The 25248-nt window shown below is 34.7% G+C and overlaps 3 protein-coding genes across 6 annotated transcripts; 1 reads left to right on the forward strand and 2 right to left on the reverse strand.

Moving 5' to 3' along the window:
- Nucleotides 1-537: 537 nt before the first annotated feature.
- Nucleotides 538-2200, reverse strand: LOC108565735. The gene is made up of 2 exons (XM_017925327.1): nucleotides 2049-2200; nucleotides 538-1821 (listed from the first exon to the last, which is right to left on the reverse strand). Exon 2 carries the CDS (start codon nucleotides 1728-1730, stop codon nucleotides 798-800), a length of 933 nt encoding a protein of 310 aa, XP_017780816.1. The 5' UTR covers nucleotides 1731-1821; nucleotides 2049-2200; the 3' UTR covers nucleotides 538-797.
- On the forward strand, nucleotides 1102-6800 carry LOC108565734 (ATP-dependent 6-phosphofructokinase). Of its 4 annotated transcripts, none has more exons than XM_017925323.1 (11): nucleotides 1102-1174; nucleotides 3139-3241; nucleotides 3299-3383; nucleotides 3475-3583; nucleotides 3660-4019; nucleotides 4096-4204; nucleotides 4895-5227; nucleotides 5284-5710; nucleotides 5764-6027; nucleotides 6089-6533; nucleotides 6593-6800. In XM_017925323.1, the coding sequence occupies exons 2-11, from the start codon at nucleotides 3152-3154 to the stop codon at nucleotides 6723-6725; spliced, it is 2355 nt and encodes a 784-aa protein (XP_017780812.1). In that variant the 5' UTR covers nucleotides 1102-1174; nucleotides 3139-3151; the 3' UTR covers nucleotides 6726-6800. The 4 variants fall into 4 exon arrangements, with proteins under 4 accessions (XP_017780812.1, XP_017780815.1, XP_017780811.1 ...); XM_017925326.1 differs by lacking the exons at nucleotides 1102-1174; nucleotides 4096-4204 and adding exons at nucleotides 2688-2960; nucleotides 4575-4683; XM_017925322.1 differs by lacking the exon at nucleotides 1102-1174 and adding an exon at nucleotides 2689-2960 and having other exon boundaries at nucleotides 6593-6799.
- Nucleotides 6801-9696: 2896 nt separating this feature from the next.
- Nucleotides 9697-24790, reverse strand: LOC108565731 (the record flags this gene model as incomplete). The annotated part of the gene is made up of 14 exons (XM_017925320.1): nucleotides 9697-10021; nucleotides 11094-11246; nucleotides 11315-11576; nucleotides 11637-11868; nucleotides 12000-12236; nucleotides 12414-12437; nucleotides 12506-12597; nucleotides 12657-12771; nucleotides 12837-13026; nucleotides 13086-13300; nucleotides 13366-13495; nucleotides 14234-14487; nucleotides 15794-15889; nucleotides 24755-24790. Coding segments are annotated over 14 exons (2085 nt in total), but the record flags the coding sequence as incomplete, so codon positions are not given.
- Nucleotides 24791-25248: the final 458 nt, after the last annotated feature.

Below are 25248 nucleotides of genomic sequence, written 5' to 3' on the forward strand. Positions count from 1 at the left end.
CAAGAAAAGTTCATAAACATTTTACCTGCTTACAATTGAAATTGTGTGCAGTTAAATTAAATGAAAACAATTATTCGCTTTTTATCTTCGGAAAACTGGAAGTAAGGAAGGTAACGGAAGGGAAGGTTAATAAATGAAACATTTCTGCAAAAAACCTCAATCTATTTCACGACGCAGAATAGACTCAAATAGTCAAGACAAGTTCATAAACATTTTACCTGCTTACAATTGAAATTGTGTGCAGTAAAATTAAATTAAATCAAAACAATTATTCACTTTTTATCTTCGGCAAACTGGAAGTAAGGAAGGTAACAGAAGGGAAGGTTAATAAATTAAATATTTCTGCTAAAAACCTCAATCTATTTCACGACGCAGAATAGACTCAAATAGTCAAGAAAAGTTCATAAACATTTTACCTGCTTACATTTGAAATTGTGTGCAGTAAAATAAAATCAAATTAAAACAATTATTCGCTTTTTATCTTCGGAAAACTAGAAGTAAGGAAGGTAATGGAAGGGAAGGTTAATAAATAAAACATTTCTGCTAAAACCTCAATCTATTTCACGACGCAGAATAGACTCAAATAGTCAAGAAAAGTTCATAAACATTTTACCTGCTTACATTTGAAATTTCAATTAAAACAAAACATTTCCTCTGCTATAAAGAATACAGAGGGACAAAAAACAGTCGCAACATATTAAAAAACCTCTTCATATATGTATATACAATACAATTTGTGTTCAATTTACATAACAATATCACATTTTGATTAAAATTTAATGTTTTTGAATGGAGATTTATTTGTATACTTTGATGACCTCGGTGATTGTTGCCCTGCAGATGGGACATTTTCCAGTGTTGTCGTAGATTCCTTGCGTGTTGGCGCACTTATGGCACATGAACATGTGTCCGCATTTGTAGATCGCTGTGTCGATGGGATTATCGCAGCAGAGGGTGCACAGTATCTCGACCGTCGGCTGATTGTGTGCAGCAGGCACGAACGGTACGATCTCGTTGTTCAGCAATATCTTCCTCATGCAATCCTTCGCCGTGTGTCCGAATTCATTGCAGAACGTGCAGAAGACACGCAAACGTGGATTCTTCACGCAATACTTGGCCAAGTGACCGTTGAGTTTGCAGAAATAGCAACGCATGTGAGCAACGTACGCGTGAGGTAAGTGAAAATCCTCTTCGGCTAAAGCCAGATTGATGGCGCATTCGAGTGAGTCCGGCCTGTGCACGTTCAAATATTTCTTCAGCGGTTCTCTCAAACCGTTCGTGAAGACGTTTATGGCCTGAATTTTCAGCATAGACGACAGTTCGCGTAACACTTCCGCCGACTTATCGTAGGTGCACGAATGCAGCAGGTAGTTATAGATGATCGAGAATCTGTTCGCGTACATCGTCACGTTCTCGTTACATGTCTGACTGGAAGATATTAGAATGTACTGCCATTTGCTGATATCTGTCGGGGGCGTAAAAGCCTCTTCCAGTAGTTGCTTTAAATCATCCCAAGTGGAGACGTTGATGTTGCAGATCATCCAATGCAACCTGTCTTTGATTATTTTGAATAGTTCCTCGTGATTCTCCGGTTCAACTTGCGAGAACACCGACTCGCATTGCTCTGTGAACGAATACACTTCGTTCAAGCCCGTTCCTTCGAATTTCCCCACAAGGTATTCAGCATTCTCCAACGACAAGTACTTGATTTCTTGGTAAAAAGTCGCCATAGCTTACTTACTAACGATTTTAGATTACGTACAAAATCTATTATACAATATTTAATCTCCTTCGAAACTTCTCCGATCTCTCTATCCAAATCTAAAGAAAAATTTAACATTATTTTTTTTGTTATCCACTGCGATGATGACATTTTTCAAATAACATACATAAATTCTATTCACAAGAGTTCAAATATGCGACATTTACAGACAAAAAGCATACAACAGTCAACACTTATCTACGACCAGGAGAAACGTATTTTTTTTTATTCAAACATGTTTATTACAATCCGTCGAAAACCAACAACATTCGATTGATTTACTTACAATTCTTGAACGATACCCAGGTTCTCCGACTTACGAGGTGTCTTCGGCAGTTGTTTCTTCCTTCATTCCATCTCAACTATCTCCTTGTACTGCCAATTTGAACACAACACACGTGTCTAAAATAAAATGCAGAAAGCAGAAACTTCTTGCCTCTGAAGATCTACCAATAAATCGTACAAGATCCAATGGGAAGGGGAACAGCTTAAGAAAAAAAAAGGAAAATCATATCTCTTATCACTACAATTTAGTGCTAAAAGTCAAAAAGTAATTCCATTGCATCCCATTGTATTAAAGATTAGGAATGAAGAAGTATTTCGCCGTCTTTGATGGAACAAATTTAAATTGTGCGTATAATTTCGTTATGCAACTAAATTTACTGAAGGCACATAGGCAAACCTGATATCAGGATTATTGTGAAAAAAAACTCTATCATCTACATCTGTTTAAATAATATAATACATTCTGAAGTTTTTGCTTGTGAGCATCGTTAATTGCTGAATTTTGTATATTCAATTACATAAAAAAATAATTTAATTGGACTTTCAATTCAAATTGGACTTTAGACCATGCAACCAATCTTCCTTCGGATAGGCAAGCAAGGAAGCATTGACTATTTTTTGTTTTTTTTTTTTGAAAATTGTTCCATTTCTATACAAGATATTTAACATAGTTGATTTGCGAAATATAGAAAATAGTCAAATTTCTTGTAAAACTTTCACTACATGAAATGTTTGAAGATGAAACGTGTAAAAAGTCTCGTCGCTCAAGGAACAACAAGCCAATTAAAGGTCACCTTGATCGCACAAATATACTTGGAATTTGTGTTGATCGACACCGGTCGCGTATTTGAATTCAGAAATCATCAAATTTAACGTGTATTTACCTTTTACCGATCGTTACCATCTCAGAAAGGTGAGATTATTGAGACTTTCGTCTCTAATCACTGTGATTCCATTTATCTGTTATCACCTAATTGCACTATCAGCAAGACAACTTGTTTAATAATATTGATAGTCACAATCTGGACGATCTATATAAGTATGCATTTGTGTTATGAGTTTTGAACAGCAGACAGTCTTAATTGTTTCAGTCGAGCAGACAGGATGTGTGAGAAGGAAGGTCAAAAGTTTATCGGGAGGGGTACCCATAAGGGTAAAGGGATTGCTGTATTCACAAGCGGTGGTGACTCTCAGGTTAACTCTGTTTTATTTACTTTTAATGAGTATAATTTTATTTCTTGTTGTGTTTAGGGCATGAATGCTGCTGTTAGGGCTGTTGTCCGGATGGGTATTTACTTGGGATGTAAAGTTTACTTTATCAAGGAGGGCTATCAAGGTATCAATTAGAAACAATTCAATGTATTTGAAATTAGATTTATGAATTGCTCTGTGAAATTTTGTAAATTTAATTGCTTTCTTCTTAACAGGTATGGTGGATGGTGGAGAGAATATGGTTGAAGCTAATTGGTCTTCAGTCAGTTGCATCATCCACAAAGGAGGTACCATTATTGGTTCTGCTAGATGTCAAGATTTTAGGTAACATTTGAACATTGCTGGATTGATATATGTTCAATTAGATTAATTGAGATGGATTTTTTTTGTGATTTATTAGGGAGCGTCAAGGTAGATTGAAAGCGGCTAAGAATCTGGTGGATCGTGGTATCACCAATCTGGTGGTCATAGGAGGCGACGGTAGTTTGACTGGAGCTGATCTCTTCAGACAGGAGTGGTCCAGCCTTCTGGATGAGCTTCTGGCGATGAAACAGATCAACGCCGAGCAACGACAAAAGTATCGTTCTTTGCACATCGCCGGAATGGTCGGATCCATTGACAACGACTTCTGCGGAACGGACATGACCATTGGAACGGACAGCGCTTTGCACCGCATCATCGAAGCCATAGATGCCATCGTCTGCACGGCGTACTCTCACCAGAGGACGTTCATCATGGAGGTCATGGGCAGGCATTGCGGGTGAGTCCGAGAATCATCGTCCATCCATTCATTCATCCTTTCGAAATTGTTACTTATGATTTGCCTCACGATTCAGGTATTTGTCGGTTGTTGCCGCTTTAACTAGTGAAGCTGATTTTGTCTTTTGCCCGGAATCGCCGCCGCCTGAGGATTGGCAAAAGCGGCTGTGCGATAAACTGGAGCAGGTATATTAAGTGTTTGCTTTGCTTTGTTTTCATTTCTAATTTCCTATTTAACACTATCCATGCACGAAATAATTAATCAAATAAACTTACGAAAAAGATTAATGATTTTTTTTTTGAATTCTTGCATGGATTAGTTAAATGGGATTTCATTATGCTTTATGTGCGTTTTATTTGATTTGCATTTGAGCCCGAAATTATATATTTAATTTTAATACGCTTTGGTGCGAGAAGAGATTTTCTTCACCTGTGCTAAACTTTTGGGGAAAACATCAAACATCACTTATTGTTATAATTTAATGCATACGTTTTTCTCATTGTGGATATTTGTGTTGGTCTTCGATAAAGAAAATGCGAGATGAAATTGTTGCAGTTACCTGGCATTGGTAGCGGCTGGTGCCAGCGAGGCTGATTATGTTTTTATCCCGGAGGATCCAGCGCCTCTCGATTGGCAAGTAAAAATGTGCAAGAAGTTGAGCCAGGTACATTTTCTCTTACCTATGGATTAAATAAAACGCACATATTTCTTGAAAAAGTATGTGAATTCCGGACTGTCCAATATCATATTCAAGATTGAAACTCAATATTTTTGGAATCGTTTACATTTAAATATTCATTCGTCTCTTGTATTTGGTCAGATCGGAAATTTGTTCGTCTCTTCAATGCTTAATTAAATATTTGATCGGTTGTTAGGAACGTAACTCTGGGCAACGATTGAACATCATCATAGTATCTGAGGGGGCAACGGATAGGAACGGTCAGCCAATAACGGCGGAGCAAGTGAAGAAGGTCATCGTTGATAACTTGAACCAAGATACCAGAGTAACGGTGTTGGGTCACGTGCAAAGAGGTGGAAGTCCATCTGCGTTCGACAGGATTTTGGGCTGCAGGATGGGAGCCGAAGCGGTGATGGCTCTCATGGAGGCCGACGACAACACCGAGCCTTGCGTCGTGACTTTGGATGGGAACCAGGCAATCCGATTACCGTTGATGGAATGCGTCAAGAAAACCAAGGCTGTGGCAGACGTAATAAACTTGAAACATCAAATGAATCAATTGAGTGATCGATTGTTTCGTTTCAGGCCATGCACAGCAAGAACTTCGAACTTGCAGTGGAGCTTCGTGGAAAATCGTTCGCTCGTAATTTGGAGACGTACAAGCTTTTGACGCGTCTGCAACCACCCAACCGCCTGGTTGATTATGTGATCGTTCAGAATAGTTACAATTACGGCGTCGTGTGTGTCGGAGCGCCGGCGTGCGGCATGAACGCAACGGTTCGTTCTTTCGTGAGAAACGCCATCTATAGGGGCGACACCGTCTTCGGAATCAACGATGGAATCGATGGTTTGATCGCCGGTAATCTGAAGAAGTTGGATTGGTCCGATGTGACAGGATGGGTGGCCGCGGGCGGAGCCTATTTGGGAACGAAACGGAATCTACCAGGAACAAGGGTCAATTTGATCGCCAACAAATTAAAGGAGTTCAATATACACGCTCTGCTGATCATTGGTAATTATTTTTGATAATGAAAACATGTGTAAATTGATTGATGCGATGCGCAGGAGGGTTCGAGGCCTATCAGGCAGGATTGCAGCTGACTGAAGGAAAGGAGGAGTTCAAAGAGCTGCGTATTCCCATCGTCGTCATCCCGAGTACCATCAGCAACAACGTCCCTGGAACAGAGTTTTCATTGGGATGCGACACGGCTCTCAACGAGATCACCGAGATTTGCGACAGGATCCGCCAGTCGGCTCAGGGCACGAAGAGGCGTGTCTTTGTGATCGAAACTATGGGCGGGTACTGCGGTTACCTAGCAACACTAGCAGGTGATCATATAACTAATTTAGTTAACTTGTTGTATAATTAACAAAAAAAAAATAACTTCAGGTTTGGCTGGTGGTGCGGACGCTGCGTATATTTTCGAAGAAAAGTTCAGTATTAAGGATTTGCAGCAGGACGTGTATCATATGGCAACGAAGATGAGCGAGGGCGTGCAACGCGGATTGATATTGCGTAACGAGAAGGCTTCGGAGAACTACAACACTGATTTCATATACAGGTTGTATTCGGAGGAGGGTAAGGGTCTGTTCAGCGCCAGGATGAACGTTTTGGGGCACATGCAGCAGGGCGGTTCTCCGACACCCTTCGATCGCAACATGGGCACGAAGATGGCCTCGAAAGCTGTGGAATGGATCGCGGATTGCATCCAGAGGAGCAAGACGGATAAGGGAATCGAAGCGATGTCGGCGGACACCAGCGTCCTTCTCGGCATCGTCCGCAGACAATACAAATTCACTCCGCTTGCCGAATTGAAAGAGGAGACCGATTTCGAGTACGACGCAAACGTGGATATCACTTAAACAACGATGATTCATGTTCTTGATTTTTCAGACACCGCATCGCCAAAGAGCAGTGGTGGCTTAAGCTGAGACCGCTGCTGCGAATTCTCGCCAAACACGATTCCGTTTACGAGGAGGAAGGCGGCATGTACATTTCGGTGGAGGAGAACGCCAGCGAGAATTAGAAGAACCTGAACGTGTTCAATATTATTATTATATATATATATGTAATTGTGATGTATCAAAAGAAATTATTTAGATGTGATTGGTAAATGCAGAAGTGTCTTCTTTGCGTCCTTATCTCTAAACCTCTCAAGACGTCCCTACCCAATGGCGCTTTCTTCTTTTCAGCACTGTAACAAAGTTGCGGATAATGCGTTCTCTGGGTGCGTTTCATGTATTGCTCAGGAACGGTCACGACCATACAGCCGAATACTGAAAATACAATATATATAAAGGACTAAATCTATATCATCAACACTAATAATCAATCACCAGGCGCGGACGACGCCTTCGGAGCCATTACTAAAGTTACGCTTTAAATTTTGACAGATCAAAAAAAGTATAAACTTCTAGATTTTTACGATATTCATAATACAGTCAACCCTCCTATAACGCGGTACTCTCAGAACGCGGTTTCCATATAACGCGGAGCTGAAATTGCGACAGCCCTCCTATAACGCGGTACTCTTACAGCGCGGTTTCCGTTCAACAGCTTCCCATAATGATAATAAATCGTTCTTCAACTCCCCGTGTAATGAAAAACATTAATAAGACCCAATTGCCTGTATTCTGGCGATCTAATAAGAAAGCTTGGATGACTCAAGATTTATTTAAGGATTGGTTTTATAATTGTTTTATCCCGGCAGTGGAAACCTATACGATGGAAAAAAAATTGTATTTCAAAATTTTATTGGTTCTTGATAACGCCGGTTGCCACAACATAGAACTGGATCATTCAAATGTAAAAATTGTCTTCCTTCCTCCTAACTGCACGTCATTAATACAATCTTTGGACCAATGATTCATTCAAACTTTAAAAATGTACTACACACGCCAACTTTTCCAAACCAGATTAGAAAACAGTGAAAATAAAACCCTTACTCAAGTGTGGATGGAATTTTCTATTTTAGATAGTATTAGGCTTGCGCAGAAATTAAACCATCAACGCTTAATTCGTGTTGGAAACCTCTTTTACCTCAAATGGTTCAAGCAATACAACATGATTCTACAATTTCACTTCCAGTTACAGAAATAGTAAACATTGCTTCTCGTTTAAGCGATGAAGAATTTGCAGTAAACCATCAGGATGTAAGAGAACTAGTACTCGGGGAAGAAACTTTAGATGAGGAAGAACTGATGGAATTAATTGATGCATTCACCTCAAATGCATTAGTAAACGAAAATAAGGAAAACGAATGGGTGGCAAATCTCGATTTACAAGATGTGAAAAAAGGGCTAAAGAATTAGAACTTCATTTCATTCAAACTGATCGTTCAGCGGTTAAAAGAGAGTTAAGAAATTGCTTAACTCCCTATAGAAAGGTTTTAGTGGAGTTAGAAAAAAAAGCTACAATCGAAAACCAATGTGAAGATGAACTAAGTGATGAAAACATTTTGCCCATTAAAAGAAGACGAGTTAGGCAACTCATATCTCATTGAGTGTTGAAAGATTACATAATTTTACAAAAGTCTTCATTGTTTTTTGTTGAAAAACAGTCTTTTAGTTTAGTTCTTGTTTCATTTTGTTTTATCAATCCTTATATGAACTCTTCAATTAAATTCAATAAAAATAATTTATAATTTATCTTGTCTTTTGTATTTATTGGTTTCCATATAACGCGGTACGAATGATGTTATTTGTACTAATTCAGAGTTTCTTATAGCGCGGTTTCCATATAACGCGGAAACGCACTCACCGCGTTATAGAAGGGTTGACTAATTCCAAAAGCGTTGCAGCTCGCAAAATTGAATCAATTTCATTAACATTAGTATGAAATAAAGGATAACAAACAAAAATAATTGAACAGAAGAGAGAGAGAGAGAAAGGGAGGATTAACAAAACTTGTAATTTATTTATCAATCTCACGTACAACTGAACATTATTTCACTGGATCTAGAACACAGGATTCACACATCAGGCACTTAACAGTCAAATTCGTAACAAACAACTTTGTAAATAGAAGCCTCAAAACTTCATCATCAATTTATTAAATCTCGACCTGCTTTCTGAACAACCATTAAAGAAAACTGCTTCGCAAAAAGCTTGACCGCTCTCATCAAGAACAACTGTACGTCAATGCAGTACAATCATTAATCGTTAATATTATTATTAATATTAAATTATTCGTTAGAATTTGCTTGTAAATCGTAAGTTTTATTAAAGCTACAAACATTTATGTATATATAATAATAATAACATTTTGTTCTTTTGTATCATTAAATATATAAAATTATTTGGTAAAGTATTTGAATTACATTTCATTCAACGTCCCCATAAAATATCGTTTTGGAATACAAAAAAAAAATCTCCGTGCGCTTCATCACATCCCTTCTTTTTCCCCTAATTTATTCATTGAAACAATCCAAACCATTCTAAATCTTCGAAAAAGAAAAAAACACAATTCTTGTAGACCCAAATATATACTTCATTCGAGATGAACAAAAAAACATTAAGAATATAGTCTTCTTTTGTGTTTAAAATATCGCAAATTCTGCGCAAAGTTTATTTGCAAGTTGTTGCTTTTTTCTTTTCTTTTAACAATCGTTTAAATACAAATAAAATGATTTGTTGTAAATAATAACCTTTGCGCGGAATTTTCGCTGGAAAATGAAAAAGGAACACAAAGTGTAATCAATCATTAAATAATTCTTGTTCAAGCACAGCGCGTTTTTGCTCTTTCTTCTCTTTGAATTTGTCGTCACAAATATGTATATAAATAATATTTCATATTAATAACAAATTATATAAATATAAATATTAAGCTTCAACAGATAGAGAAAAGAAAACTGTGAAGGAGAAAGGTGAAAAACATGAACTAATATAATACATTGAAATGGAAAATAAAATAAATATATAATATATAAAATAATAACATCGATATATAATATAATAAGTAAATAATTAAACAGACAAAAAAATAATAATTAATTGTTATTTGATTGTGTATCATGTGTAAAATAAAATATATCGTAACTTAAACTTAACTAAATCCTCGAAGTTTTAATAAATTGTGTACATTTATAGTATATAATATAATTTTTTTTGTTTTGTTAAATTAATTAGCGCTTCTTTCTTTATTAATTAAGTGTACCTCACTCGAAATGGTTATATCAGCGTTTCAAATCTTCATCTCGTTCCTCCGTCCTACCTTAAAGTAGCTGCAGCTGTGTAAGTGCTGTGTGTTTGCTTAGCCAATCAATATCTGTCGTCTTATAGTATCCTTAGATTCTTATCGGTGTACGGATTCTGGATGTAGGACCTGAAGAAAACGGGAAAAGACATTAATTTTCGTCGGTGATCTTGCACTAAATCAGCGGCCGAAAAAGAAATATTTAGAAGAGAAAAAAAATGCATGCAGGAATAAAGTGAAACGCAAAATTCGTAAAAACTGCAGGAATGAGGACGTGGCCCTCTTCTCTACGTGCAAATCAATAATTAGTGTTAACGAAATCTTAGCATTAGATTTATTGGAATTTAAGTTATTTGGAAATCTCTAAGTCAAAATCTCATTCAATTAATCAATATTATAAATGAAGAATAAACTTTTTCTTTTGTAAAAATTGCGTTTATAAAATAAAAGACGATTTGTTTGTATTGGAAGATGTCTTCATTGGATCGTCGTGAAAGCGATTCTGAAGCAGCGGTAATACAATTAAAACATGAACCGTGTAGTTTCGGCGTTTCATGCATCACCATAAGAAATTTGATGGTAACAAAAAGGAGATAAAAAGAAAACGCACACACAGAGAAAATACACACGGACAAAAAATGTAATAATTCGCACGCTCTAAATGTTTCCTTACCGCATTTTTATTCGCTCAGAACGGGCAGTAGAGACCCATAAAAAGAAACAAACTTATTAGATACGAATGATCGGGGGTGTTGTGATTCGTGAATGTTCGTAGGTGAAGAAGAACAATAATAATAATAAGTTAAGATAGAAAATAATAAAGAGTAAAGGAATAAAAGAAATGTAGACATGGAAATTGTGCAATAAAATATTACAACTTTCACAAAAAAAAAAACAGAACGAACATCTATATATATATATACACACACACAGAGAGTTTTTTTTGTTTGTTTGTTAGAAAAGGGGTTTCTTTGTATATAGGTTATAGAGTGTGGTTCAACTTACTTAAAACGCTTTTCCAATTTCAATTTCAGTGATCAATAATTGAGAAGAAAGAAAAATTGTAAATAAATTTTCATAATAATGTCCAGATCGTTGTGTAAAAAGATATGTATCATCATCGTTATTAAAGTGCACAATTTGTAATTCATATTTATATGAAATGTTTCGGTTATTGGTTCGAGCCAATGTTGATACTTACAACTCTATGTTGTGGATCGTCGACGTCGGGCAGTTGTCGTTCACCTTGACGTGGCAGTGTTTGTGGCATTTCAGAAGGCAATCGCGGCATTCGTAGCCCTGCTTTCCCAGCCTTCTGGCCAAGCTCTTTGCGCAAACCTGACACACAGTTCCTCTGCAAAATTAATAGAAATTTCAAGTTATTGAATAAAGTGGTTGTAGTTGAACGGAAATTGTATGTACCCGACTAAATGTTTCGCGATGAACGTGTGGTCATTGAATATGTGCAGCTTCGTGCCCTTTTTCCTCCACTTGGACTTTTGCGCGAGAGACAGCGGCACCAAATAGTGCTTCTTGATTCCGTTCTCGAGCGTCTCCAGCACCAGAGTACTGGCTTCGTTGATGTACGTCCTCGTCGACGCGCTGCTCATCCCCGAAGCCTCGCTGATGCTGGACCTTCGAGAGTTCTCCAAATCGTTCCTCCCCGGCAAACCCAATCTGTAATCTGCAAACAAAAACGATAAATTAGATTGCGAGAAGACGCGGATGATATTTTGAAACTGACTGTCCTCCGTTCTGGATCGATCGGCCGAGATGGATCTGTTCAACGAGTCATCCCTTCCGTTCAGATCCTCGCCGGGTCCTGCGGACTTCGACCTTCCCTTCGACCGCCCCAGACGTCTCTTGATCGTCCCGAAGAAGTCTCTCCTCTTTCTGGCGCGACCCCGGTAATCCGGAATCTCCCCAGTCAGCTGCGGCTGAAGAGTGTTACCGCCGCTGTGATCACCGTCAGCCGGCTAAAAAACGAGCACAAATCAAAAAAAAAAACACAAACAAACAAAAACGAAAATCTTAAAAATAAAGAAGATGTTATCGAAAGAAGAAATCGTGGACAGATAGATTGAGTGTGTGTAATAACAACAGCTACCTGGGCTCCTCCGTTCACCGCTGGCGCTGGTGGTGTCTCATCACCGTTTTCGCCAACGCTAATACCATTTCCGTTGGTCGTCTCGCTTACAACTGTCGTTTGCTTTTCCGCTTCCGTTTCCGGATGGGATTCGGTTTTCTCTGCGTCGCGCACCGATTCCACCTGCTCCTCCTCATCGTCGACGCAAGGCTTTTCCAAACGCTCGATCTCTTTCCAGGTGCCCTCGCTCAGCTCAACCTGTGTTAGTCGAAACCAAAACGAAACAAAAAAACAAAAACAAACAAAACACTCGCTGCATTAGTATAATCTACATATTAAGGCTAAATAAGCATATTTTTTTTTTTAAAGAAAACAACTTAAATGATCAAGTGAATAATGATTATTCTCAAATAAACAAATGGAAATTGTAAATACCTTGACTAGCCTTTGGGATGGTTGCTGAAAAAGGTAAATTTAAAATTAGGATCTTTACAATAATCATTGAATTTTGTATTTGAAACACTTACTCTTTGAACGCTGTGGACGATTAACGTGTTTTTGTTCATGGCAGGTGATCTGCTAGCTACGCCCATTGCGTGGTTACCATTCATCAGAGACTCTGCAAATGAAAACAATAGTTCTTGTTGTTGCTGTTAATTGTTTGCGTGAAATGCTGACCGTTGTGGATGGCAGTCGTGGGGGACAGATTTCCACTCTTCAACGTTTCTTTGATCTTGTAAGGTTGATGTCCGTCGGTGAGGTTGGGCATGTCGGCGCCTTCGATGAACATGAACTGGAAAAGATCGCAACGATTTTAATTTTCTAGCTATTAGTTTCCATTTGTAAAATGTTTGTTACCTCCACTGTTAAAGTTCCGCTGATCTGATCGCTCTCGTAGGGTCGACTCTGCAACGATATGATCTGTCTCTGAGACGGATTGATCAGCAGTTCTTCGACTCCCACGATGCCCAAGCCCAAGAATTTGTGCGGGCTGACGCCGTGATCGTACACCTCGAACAGCAATTCCGCGGTGTTTGATGTAACATCGCTGCAATAATATTTTGAAATATGTATTGAATTGTATGTAATGATTTCATTGATTAGTACAATAGGAAGTGTTCGTCCCACGCCGGGCAATCGGTGTTCTTCTGCACGTGGGTCTGGTTCTTCTGCGACGGTTCGTCCATTTCGACCACGCAGTAGGGCTCTTTGCAGCCACCGGTCGCCCCAAGTTGCGTCGCCTTCACCACCTTCACCAACAGCCTCTTCTCACGTTCGCCGCCCTCCGAACCACGGATCGGCGTCGAAGTGTAAGCATTTGTCTAAACGAACACATTTCAACAATTATTATAACGAACAATATCGATGATGGATGGATGTTACATACTTGATTATCGTAATGCATCACGTGCGGTCGGCCAGGTGGGTCGACATTCCTCACCAGCCTCGGGCATGATGGATAGGCAGCTAAATTTAAATGCACCTCGGTGCTCCTCAACGCGTTCGCGATTATCTCACTGTAAACAGTACATACATTCAATCTACTTACCACACACATTAATATGCTTCAAAGTAAATGTTTAGCTCGCTGCCAGAGTGTTTACATTCCATTTAATATCGCCGGACGACACATTGTAACCATAAAATAATACGCAAGAACAAAGTTATTTTCAGCTAACTCTCAATATTTGCAAGTTGACCATATCATCGGACTCAGCAGAAAAAAACAACAACAATCTTGGCAGCAACTAACTAGATGCTGTTGTGGACATATCACCAAAGAGATGCTTCCAAATTGACAATCATTCATTCAATAAATCATCATCATCATCACCAAGGAGACACGACGTGATATACGTACGTGATCAATTTTTCAGCTAACTCTCAACATTAGCAAGTTAACCATATCATCGGACTCAGCAGAAAAAACAACAACAATCTTGGCAGCAACTAACTAGATGCTGTTGTGGGCATATCACCAAGGAGATGCGTCCAAATTGACAATCATTCATTCACTAAATCATCATCATCACCAAGGAGACACCACGCGATATACGTACGTGATCAATTCCTGCAGCTAACTCTCAACATTAGCAAGTTGACCATATCACTCAGCAGAAAAAACAACAACAATCTTGGCAGCAACTAACTTGATGCTGTTGTGGACATATCACCAAGAAGATGCTTCCAAATTGACAATCATTCATTCACTAAATCATCATCATCACCAAGGAGACACGACGCGATATACGTACGTGATCAATTCCTGCAGCTGCGTCTCGTCCAGGTTGTTCTTGATGTTACCCACCGGCGCGAGACCGATCTTGACTTCCGGCCATCCGTCGCATTTGACGTCCGCCTGCAGTTTCTCCGACACGCAGAAGATGTTGAGGCGAGCGCGGAATCTGTTCAGGTTCACTCTGTAGTGCGACGTCTCCATTTTCTCTCCCTTCAGCCGGAAACATTTCAATTGGAAAGCGGGCGTCGCTTCGCAATCGCACGTTATGGTCTGCAAAAAAAAAAATGGAACAATTGTACAATTCAATTCAATTCGTTTTTATGTTTCTTTTTTTGTTGTTGTTTACTATTTATTTTGTTCTCTTCCGTTGTCACTTTCATAACCGATCACACAATAGCGAACGAAAGTTACGCAAAACATTCCCATTTCCCACAAATCTCGTCATTTGCTGCTAATAAAGCTGCAACTAATTGGAGAATAAAAAGTTTTACGTATTGTGCAAGCTTTATTGTATGCGGTTTTTCAACTCTAACAACGAATCGCAAAACATGCACAAGATACTCTTCAATGAATATACACTCATCCTATTCCCTACTTATTTAGCTTTCATTTACAAAAGATACAATTATTTCATTATTGTCGAGATGTAGATGAAAATATAACTTTATGTAAGATTAAAATTTAGCTTATTTGAAATTGCGTCCTCATTACTCTCTGATTTCATTTCATTCCTTAAAGTTCAATTTTGACCGCTCCGATTTTCTAATGTCGCAACCAAAATAAGAATCGAGGACACAGCCATATGCTACACATACGAAATTACAAACTAAAAATATTGAATTCGCAGTGAAGAATCTAAACAAAATTAACTTAAAGTCACGACGAACGGAGAGAGAACGTTACCTCCTTCAACTTATTATATCATCGAATAATTTTCTGAAAATACCGCATTCTTTTTTGGCGCGAAGCGCGCATTGTTTTTGGCCGAATAATCGCGATTACGTAACCGACGGTAAACAAAGGTCATCGGAGTCGAGTCGAATATCAGTCGAATCACAAAGCCACAAACACACAATAGCTACAAGAAACGTTTCAATTGAATCTAAATAAACGGTTTATGATGTAATCTCGATGATCTAATTCGAGAAAGGAAATCCTTGTAACCAAATTTATAAAAAAAAAATATAAAATAAATAAATGTGTAAATGTTTATGCCATTCATTATTTTTTTTTTTTGATTTGGGTTAAATGTCAGTAATCTGCGTTCGTTACACACGAAAATAGAATGTGAAACGAGACGAGAAGAGTAGATGTTTTTTCTCGAAAGAAAAGATGTGAAATAATCGATGGAAACCCAAACAAAACACATACACAAACGAAAAGAACTGGCGTGTCCTAATTTAAGGAATGACCAGTGTTGCATGCTAAGTCTGTTTGTGCTATCTCTTTTAGTAGGCGCAATTAGCATAATCATTGACCTGTAAACCGATTACGGCATTGCCTATTTATAGGAATGTCATCATCATCATCGTCGTCGTCTTCATCAACATAAACATAATGATGATCATCTGCTTACCACGTCGTCGTTTGTCGCGCATTCCGAGAAGACGTTGGTCAACGATGGCGGATGAGTCTCCGGCAGGATCCGAACGAATTCGACCCCGATGCCCTCCTGCAAAAGAAATTAGAAACATTAGAGAAATAACTCGTTTAATTTCGCGCACATGTTTTTCGAACGTATTCGTCGATACCTTGGGTTTAAGGGTCACGGTCACAACGCCAATGTAGTTAATAGTAATAATGTATAGGATCCATTAAAAGCTCAATTCGTTTGATTTGTTTTTTTGCATGCGATGCACGCAATTAACAGAAAGGACAAAGAGGAATTTGTTTATATTCAGTTGCGTCGCACGATCCAAACAAGTTTTAATATTGAAATTGAATGCACTTGTCGTGCAAACGAAATGCCCTTTGGAATTTGCACACGTTCATGCAAACGCACAGAGAGAAAATCGACGTGTTTCAATTGTGTTCATTAAAAGCTTCGCAATCAAAGTAAATTGTTTATGTTTAACCCATTTTATAATTAATTATATGACATTGAATACAAACAAACCGTAATTAGACTCGTTAATTAATATAATTATCATCAAAAATTACGTAAATTCGTGTCTTGTTAAATTAAGAAAATACAAATTTCTAATCAAATTAAATAGAAAATGTTTTTATAGTTAATCAGTGATATTCTAAGAATTTATAAATTAGATAAAATTTGATGTTTAGAGTTACACAAATAATCATAAATTTATTTTTCTAAAACTCATTTTTTATAATAAATTGATAAAGATTTGTAAATTAGATAAGTGAAATTCATCAAAGAATTACATAAAAATGATAACTTTAGATTCCTAAGAGCAGAAATTCACAGTTGAAGTCTCAAAAAGTCATCCAAAAATTTTCTTAAATGCGTTTTTCTCAAATAGAGGAAATAATCAATGTAAATTGATTTAAACCCATAAAATCATCAAAAATTGTATGAATATTTATATTTTTGTCAAATCTAGAAAGTAAATTGTAGATTTCAGCATAATTATATTTGATTAAGAATTAAAAAGGAATAATTGATGAGTCTAAGTAATTAATAAATAAATACGTTGAAACAAATGTGGAATTGAAGCAAAATACATTGCAACTTTACAATACAATTAAATGCACTTAGCACTTGTCGTGCGCAAACAAATAATAAATATCCTTGAAAGTGCATATTTCAATTGTATAACAATCAATTGTAATGCGTTGGGTATCGAGGTTTAAATGATTCATAAATTTATATATCAATCTCTTGACGAGTTCATCAATTATTTGAAAATATCTTATAAAGTACTAATTCATTGTTATATTTAGACTTATTCGAGATGTTTCATTTGCTAATTAGCTCAGTTAACTGAGATAAATAAAATTCCATCATTTCGCCTGTCGAAATCAAGAGGTCGAGCAAAGAATTCCGAAGCCGAAGACCGTAAATTGCGCTCAATTAGAGCGGGTCCGAGACGAATTCGTAAAAGAACTAAGTGTAACATACTTTCATATCAAGTTTAATAAATGCGAAGAGAGCAGCAGCAGCAGCACCTTTGGACAATGATGAATCATTGCTGACGCGACGCAACGAGAAGAAATAGAAAAAGTTAATTAACCAATTAAATTGCGAACGGTGCAATTATAAATCAATCAGCATGTTCACGGTTTTTAATGTAAAGCTAAATGTGCTGTTAGTGGTAGAATTGTTAGCGGAAATCTTTTCTTTCCGCCACGCTCCGAAAGATTAACAATTATAGAAAGAAAGAGCACCGTAATAATGCAGTTATTTTTCTCGAACTGCAACGGATAAAATCTGTTAATCAATTTAAGATTATTTCATCTTAGTTCGTGAATCGCACGATATTAATAGGCGATTGCATAATTACAACTATAGTCAAACACTCATTTTGTTCGCTATATATTTAACTGTAATATGCATCTTTAACATTAATCATAACGTACTTTGATATTGAAATATACACGAAAATGTAAATACGTTTGACTTCAACTTTGACAGCGAATTGCAAAAAATCTACATGAGATATAATTATACCCAAATACACATTTTATACCCTATATATTTAACTTCAATATACATCTTTAATATTAATCAGGACATTCTTTGTTATTGAAATATACATACAAATTTGAAGACACTGCGATTAAGATTACTTTAACTTTAACAGCGAATTTCAAGAAATCTACATGAGATACAATTATGCCCAAACACCTATTTTATTCCCTATATATTTATCTTCAATATACACCTTTAATATTAATCAGGACATTCTTTGTTATTGAAATATACATGAAAATATGAAGACACTGCTATTAAGATTTCTTTAACTTTGACAGCGAATTGCAAAAAATATACATGAGATACAATTATGCCCAAACACTTATTTTATTCCCTGTATATTTAACTTCAATATATACCTTTAATATTAATCAGGACATTCTTTGTTATTGAAATATTCATGAAAATTTGAAGACACTGCGATTAAGTTTACTTTAACTTTGACAGCAAATTTCAAGAAATCTACATGAGATACAATTATACCCAAATACTCATTTTATTCCCTATATATTTAACTTCAATATACATCTTTAATATTAATCAGGACATTCTTTGTTATTGAAATATTCATGAAAATATGAAGACACTGCGATTAAGTTTACTTTAACTTTGACAAAGAATTTCAAGAAATCTACATAAGGTACAATTATGTCCAAACACCTATTTTATTCTCTATATATTTAACTTCAATATACACCTTTAATATTAATCAGGACATTCTTTGTTATTGAAATATACATGAAAATTTGAAGACACTGCGATTAAGATTACTTTAACTTTGACAGCGAATTGCAAAAAAACTACATGAGATACAATTATGCTAAAACACTTATTTTATTCCCTATACATTTAGCTTTCATACGCTCATATAATATTAATAATAGCATTTACGGTTGTCGAGATACAGATGAAAATATAAAGACGCGCCTCATCAAAAATTACGTATAAAATCTAAAATCTAAAAAATAATAATTAATCATTTTGAAATCTGTTAATTAAATTTAGGTTATTTCATCTTAGTTACTTTTCGTTCGTGAATCACAGGATATTAATAGGCGATTGCATAATTACTCTTCGTTTCGTCGGTCAACGCTTCCATACACTTTGATCTAGATTCCTTCTTTTTTTCTTTGTTTTGTTTTATATAAACGAGCGCTCTTGATCGGAGTCGAGAAGAATGCTTAGCAGCAAAGAATAATAATTAAAAAAAGAACGAAGATAGTTTAAACGTGAGTTTTGTAATATACAAACACGCACAAAGACGCACACACACACACAAAAAAAATGGATAATATAATGAGTGTGTACGGTGTAATAAGTTTCCTGTGTATATTTAGAAAATGTAACCTTCGGATTTGAAATTAACTTGCGCTGTGTAGAATTTTTTTTTACAAACAACTCGTAACACATTTAAATAAAAAAAAAGCAGACACAACAGAGAATTTAAATTTCAAATGCGTTCCATCTGGTTACGTAATTTATCGTTAAATTTGCATAAAAACGTAATTTTTATATCACCACGTGACAGCTGTCACCTTACTGTCAATGAGTCAGAAGGTGTTATAAACAAACAAATATGTTGAGAAAAGATATTTCCATATTCAAATCATCGTTTTTGGTATAATTGTAGTTATGATATTGAGTGTTGATAATTATTTCACATCAATTCATATATTCGAAAACACGGAGAGAGAGAGAGAGAGAAATGTGTATAACAAAAGTGCGAAGGTTAGGTTTTTCGGAACCTTCAAAAACATCGTTGTCGTCTTTGAAAGCGATTTATTCTTAGCCTACTTACGACATAATGTGGCTAAAAATAAGTGTCTGTATAATTAGTTCTAAGCAGTAATTGAATTCGCTTTAAATCAAAATCTTAGCTATGTAATCAAGAAACGTCACATGTAGGTATCAATAAGTTTCATTCATAGATTATTACCACGATTATAATTAGTTTATTCGCGCGGTTACAAAATTGCTTCTGGTGATTATCTAAAAATAACACAATTACAACTATTGTTTTGTTTTTCTTATTGTACAGCCAACTAGTTTTGCAATTCATTCATAAATTCATTAACATATTGTTTACTCAAAACTTTATTAATCAATTAACTTTTTATTTTTTATAGCTTTCACGTTGTTGATTCTAATTACAATCGAGTGAAACTTATTGATGATTTATCGACGATCTGGAAACCATCCACACTTCATTAAATACTATTTATAGACGATGTTAATTTTCTTATGAAGCAAAAATTTCCAGCATTTCACAAAATTACTCAAATTTGCAAAAATATCAATCGATTTTATAGAATTTCTTTGAATTACCAATAAAAATAAGATGATTTGAAATATTTCCAAATTTTCACCAATTCAAATCTTTTCAATTTTATAGATTAATTTTGATTGATTTACAAATAAATTGAATAGAATTTCTTAAATTTTCATCAGTTTCAATAGATTTTATAGAATTTCTTTAAATTACCAATGAAAAATGAGATGATTTGAAATATTTCCAAATTTTCACCAGTTTCAATTTTATAGAACAATTTTGATTGATTTACCAATAAATTCAATACAATTTCTCAAATTTTCACCAATTTCAGTCAATTTTATAGAATTTCTTTGAATTACCAATAAAAATGATATTTCCAAATTTTCACCATTTCCAATCTTTTCAATTTTATGGAATAATTTTGATTGATTTCCCAATGAATTGAATAGAATTTCTCAAATTTCACCAATTTCAATCGATTTTATAGAACAATTTTGATGTAATTACCAATAAATTTTCATAACAACTTTAATTGTATTACCAGAAAAAAAAACATAAGATTTAGAGTATTTTAAGATTGAAATCTAATGAAATTATCTAACAAGCAAGCTTTTAAAACATTTCCACTTTTGTAATGCGTTCAAAGTCGCATTGTTAACGATTTCATGGAAAGAATTATATATTAAAAAAAATACGCATAAACTTGCTTAATTACTGCCATTCATCAAACGTTACCTATTACAAATTTTAATTTAAATATTACGAAATGAATCACTTAGCAAAGAAAACTCACTCATTTAGATAAAGATTTCGACGAATACATAAACTGATGCAAACGTAGGGTTTTCATGAGAACATTGTACATTTTATAGCTATTAAAATAATAGTTTTATCATATCAAGGTCTAATTGTTTTGAAAGCGGAATTAATGATAAATTTACGTAATTCCATCATGTGAAGATAGAGAATGTGGAGCAGCAAAATGAATGATTCGTTTGCAACGTGGATTCGAGTTAATTAATCTTCGAAATGAATGGGACATATTGTAGCAATGATTTATTTAATTCCGTGATAACGCGGATGGCCTCTGTTGACATTCTACCATTGTCGGGAATTAAACAATTCGTCCATTGATAATTGTTGTGAATACAAGAAGTTTAATTAATAAGATGAATTAATCAATTTTAAATTGCTTTTGAAAGTTAGACAATGTTTTTTGGTAATAATACTTGAATAACTAACAGATGAACATAACTATTTACTATAGTGTATAATAAGTGTTAAACAGTGAGTTTTGTCCATTGATGATTGTGGTAAACGCAAGAAATGTAAGAGATAACATGGTCAAATTTTGTGTTAATGAAAGTCAAACAACGAGTGTTGTTACCAATACTCAAATTAACATAATTCTTCGTTACATTAACAAGTGTTAAACAAATCATATTAACATAATATAATGGCTGTAATCAATTAAAAGATCTTGTAATGAAAGCAAATTAAGATTTTAAAGAATCTCTTTCAATTATCAACAAAAATGAGATGGAATCAAATATTTCCAAGTTTTTACAATGTTTGTTGGTAATAATACTTGAATTACTGAAAGATGAACATAATTATTTACTATAGTGTTTAATAAGTGTTATATAGTGAGTTTTGTCCATTGATAATTGTGGTAAACGCATGAAATATAAGACATAATATAGTCAAATTTTGTGTTAATGAAAGTCAAACAACAAGTGTTGCTGCCAATACTCAAATTAACATAATTCTTCGTTACATTAACAAGTGTTAAGCAAATCATATTAACATAATAGAATTGCTGTAATAAAATAAGATCTTGTACTGAATGCAAATTCAAATTTTATAGAATTTCTTTCAATTATCAACAAAAATGAGATGAATTCAAATATTTCCAAGTCTTTACAATGTTTGTTAAACAGTGAGTTTTGTCCATTGATGATTGTGGTAAACGCAAGAAATATAAGAGATAATATGGTCAAATTTTGTGTTAATGAAACAAGTGTTAAGCAAATCATATTAACATTATACAATGGCTGTAATCAATTAAGATCTTGTAATCAGTGCAAATTAAGATTTTTTTTCGTAACTCGGATTTGTTAAAACGATAAACATCAAAATAAACTGTGACACAATAACGCGTTTCGTTTCCCATGTGTTTTTCGCGTTATCATTATGATTTATCTTTTGTAGAAAAATTTAAAAATGTAGCAACAGAACAGCGCATTTATCTAGTAATAATGCATGTACGTTTTCGAACATGCAATCACGATAATAATTGCGTCGACCTCACTCGACAATCCACACAATCTCTTAATTACTATACATTGCTAAAAGATTTGCATTCGATTTATCTTTGCAATTTGCACTGACATTTTGCTTGTATTCTCTTCTCTCTTTTCAACATCTTTCCCATGACTCATGCCCGAGTTTCCTTTTAATTTAATTAATTAATAAACGGCTAATGAAGCAGAAATGGTTTTTCTGTCTTCTTCGGATCGTCAATGCAATTACGATACGAGATCGTTCGAGCAACATTTATCCTATTAGCAATAACCTGCAGTTTACTTAATGCTATCTCTCTGTGTGTGTACTTTATTCCAACGATAACATCGTAAATTAATCATCTTTCATTATAAACGTGATTGCTTTGTGTCTTGAATCACACTGGAATTCCTCAATTACTAATTTGCGAAATTAGTCAATGAAACGTAATTTCAATTTTATTATCTAATTCTCATTCCTTTTTACTACTTTCGTTAATTGATTATTGCATGCGTTAATCATCTTTCTATCAAATTACAAGAATCGGATCGCACGAATCCAATTTTCAACGTTGAGAACAAAATTAAGAAATTGAATGTTGTCAATGAGAAAATTTAGGGTAATAAGGAAGAAACTTGAGAAAATAATGAATTTCTATGCGGTCTTTGATGAATGTTCAACATTTCGGACAAAATTAAAAGAAATATACAGTGGAACCTCGTTTAACGAGTTTAATCCGTTCCAAAATAATGTGTTCCATAATATGTGTACACAAGTTGTAGGGGAAGTTTTCTTCTCATCTTCACTCGTCATGCGAAACGTCGCTCGTTAAGCGAGTCGTTTTTCTTTCAATTCGTTTTGCTCGTTATACGAGGTGCTCTTTGAGCGAGATTCCACCGTAGTTTAATTTTCATTAATTTTGTAAACTTTCCATGAATTGTTTCGAAACTGTAACGTCAGTTTCCTTATTACAAGGAAGAAAATTGCAAAAAAATTCACTCGAGGAAATGATGTAGCATCATCAAATTTGATTAATTTTCAACGCTCCGAACAAACGAAAGCATTTAATTAGGCATCATTTCCTGACTTTCACCCTAACTAACTAAGTGTAAATAAATTAATAAAACCACAAGTTTATTTATGTAGATAAAGATATTTGTTTGTGATTAGTCATTCGGTTTTCCGGTCGCTTTGATCACACACAATTGTTATTATTTTAACTGAATTTTGCGTTGGAAATTAATGTCTTGAGTAAATCAATGTGTAAATGCGTAAAAGTAGTGAATGGAATTGGTGGTATAAGTTAAGAATTACCGAAAATACATGTGTGTGAGGTTTGTGGAATTCGAAGCGTTTTTCTTCGTTCTAAAAATATGCGAAGAAGACAGGAGTCATCATCCCGTGCAACTGACCCAGCGCGTATCCGCTGCAATTGAGTTAGGTAATTAACTCTATTTATAGATGATATCCTTCCTATGTAGTGTGCGTAAAAATAACGGCCGCGACAAATAGACACTCTAACACACACAAACATCAAGTTTAAGGTGCGTTCGGTTGCGTCACCTTCAATTTCGCTCTCGTTCTAATTAAAAACAGAAAGAACCTCCGCCCCTGTTTCTACAGTTAACACACTTCGGCGGCTCCTCTTCGACTCGATTTAGAGCAGACAATTATATTTGAATAACCTTCATTTACACTAATCAAAGACACGAATATGAGTAAATTCGTTATTCTATTAGGAAAATGTTATATTATCACATTCAACTCAAGTGAATTGCAAATTAACATTTTAATTACTAACATTTAAACCAATTTTTAATTAAAGTGTGCGTAAAGATCCTATTTACACATTTGTTTTCTCTAATTAGATTAGAGTTTAATTACTTGGAAAATGTATTTATATATAATTACTAAATGTAAATTATAAAATACATTTATTATTACTAGATTAACTAAAATAGCTAGATTAAAAGAATAATAAATTCTTGCAGTTTATAGTCAGGTTTATCTAAGATCGGGTTTAAATGTAAAACTATGTTCACTCGTTAAGAAAAGTTTATAATGTTTTTGATATATAATTGTGAAATTTAAACATAAAATTTAGTATTCAAATTAAAATTTTCAGAGACTTTTGATGAATTCCATAATTTTTCAATTAACTTTAGAATTTAGTCTGTTTGCTTAATTATTTCCAAAGTTTTGACTTAGTATTGGAAAACTGATGATAAATTATCATATTTACTCCAATATTGTAATTGAAATTGAAGTGATAGACCTATTTCTTGTTAATTTATTTTTATGAAGAAAAAAAAAGTCTTGTGTCTCACCTCAGCGACGGATTTCTTGCAGAAAGCGTTGAGATTAGAGTTTAATTACTTGGAAAATGTATTTATATATAAATACTAAATGTAAATTATAAAATACATTTATTATAACTAGATTAAATCTTCTTTTAGTGATTGTATTATGATACATTCATGTAAACTTTTCTTAAAAGTTTTATGAAAATTGCAATCCGTTTACGTTTCACAGAGATGAAAGTTTGAGGAGATGCGAGCTCGAAAAGAATAATAAATTCTTGAAGTTTATAGTCAGGTTTATCCTTGGCTTAAATCAAGATTTCTAACACTTTTTTCTCCGGCTTTAGATGGATTAAGTAATTGCATCAATAACGTTTCAATTAAGTCAAAGAAAGAAGAAAAAACATAGACAAATCAGTACATTTTTACCTAGTTCACTATTTAACTAATAAGTCATAATAATCAAGATTTATCTAAGATCGGGTTTAAATGTAAAACTATGTTCACTCGTTAAGAAAAGT

This window comes from Nicrophorus vespilloides, unplaced genomic scaffold, assembly GCF_001412225.1.
Source record: "Nicrophorus vespilloides isolate i.1.1-1 unplaced genomic scaffold, Nicve_v1.0, whole genome shotgun sequence".
Taxonomy (NCBI): Eukaryota; Metazoa; Arthropoda; class Insecta; order Coleoptera; family Silphidae; genus Nicrophorus; species Nicrophorus vespilloides.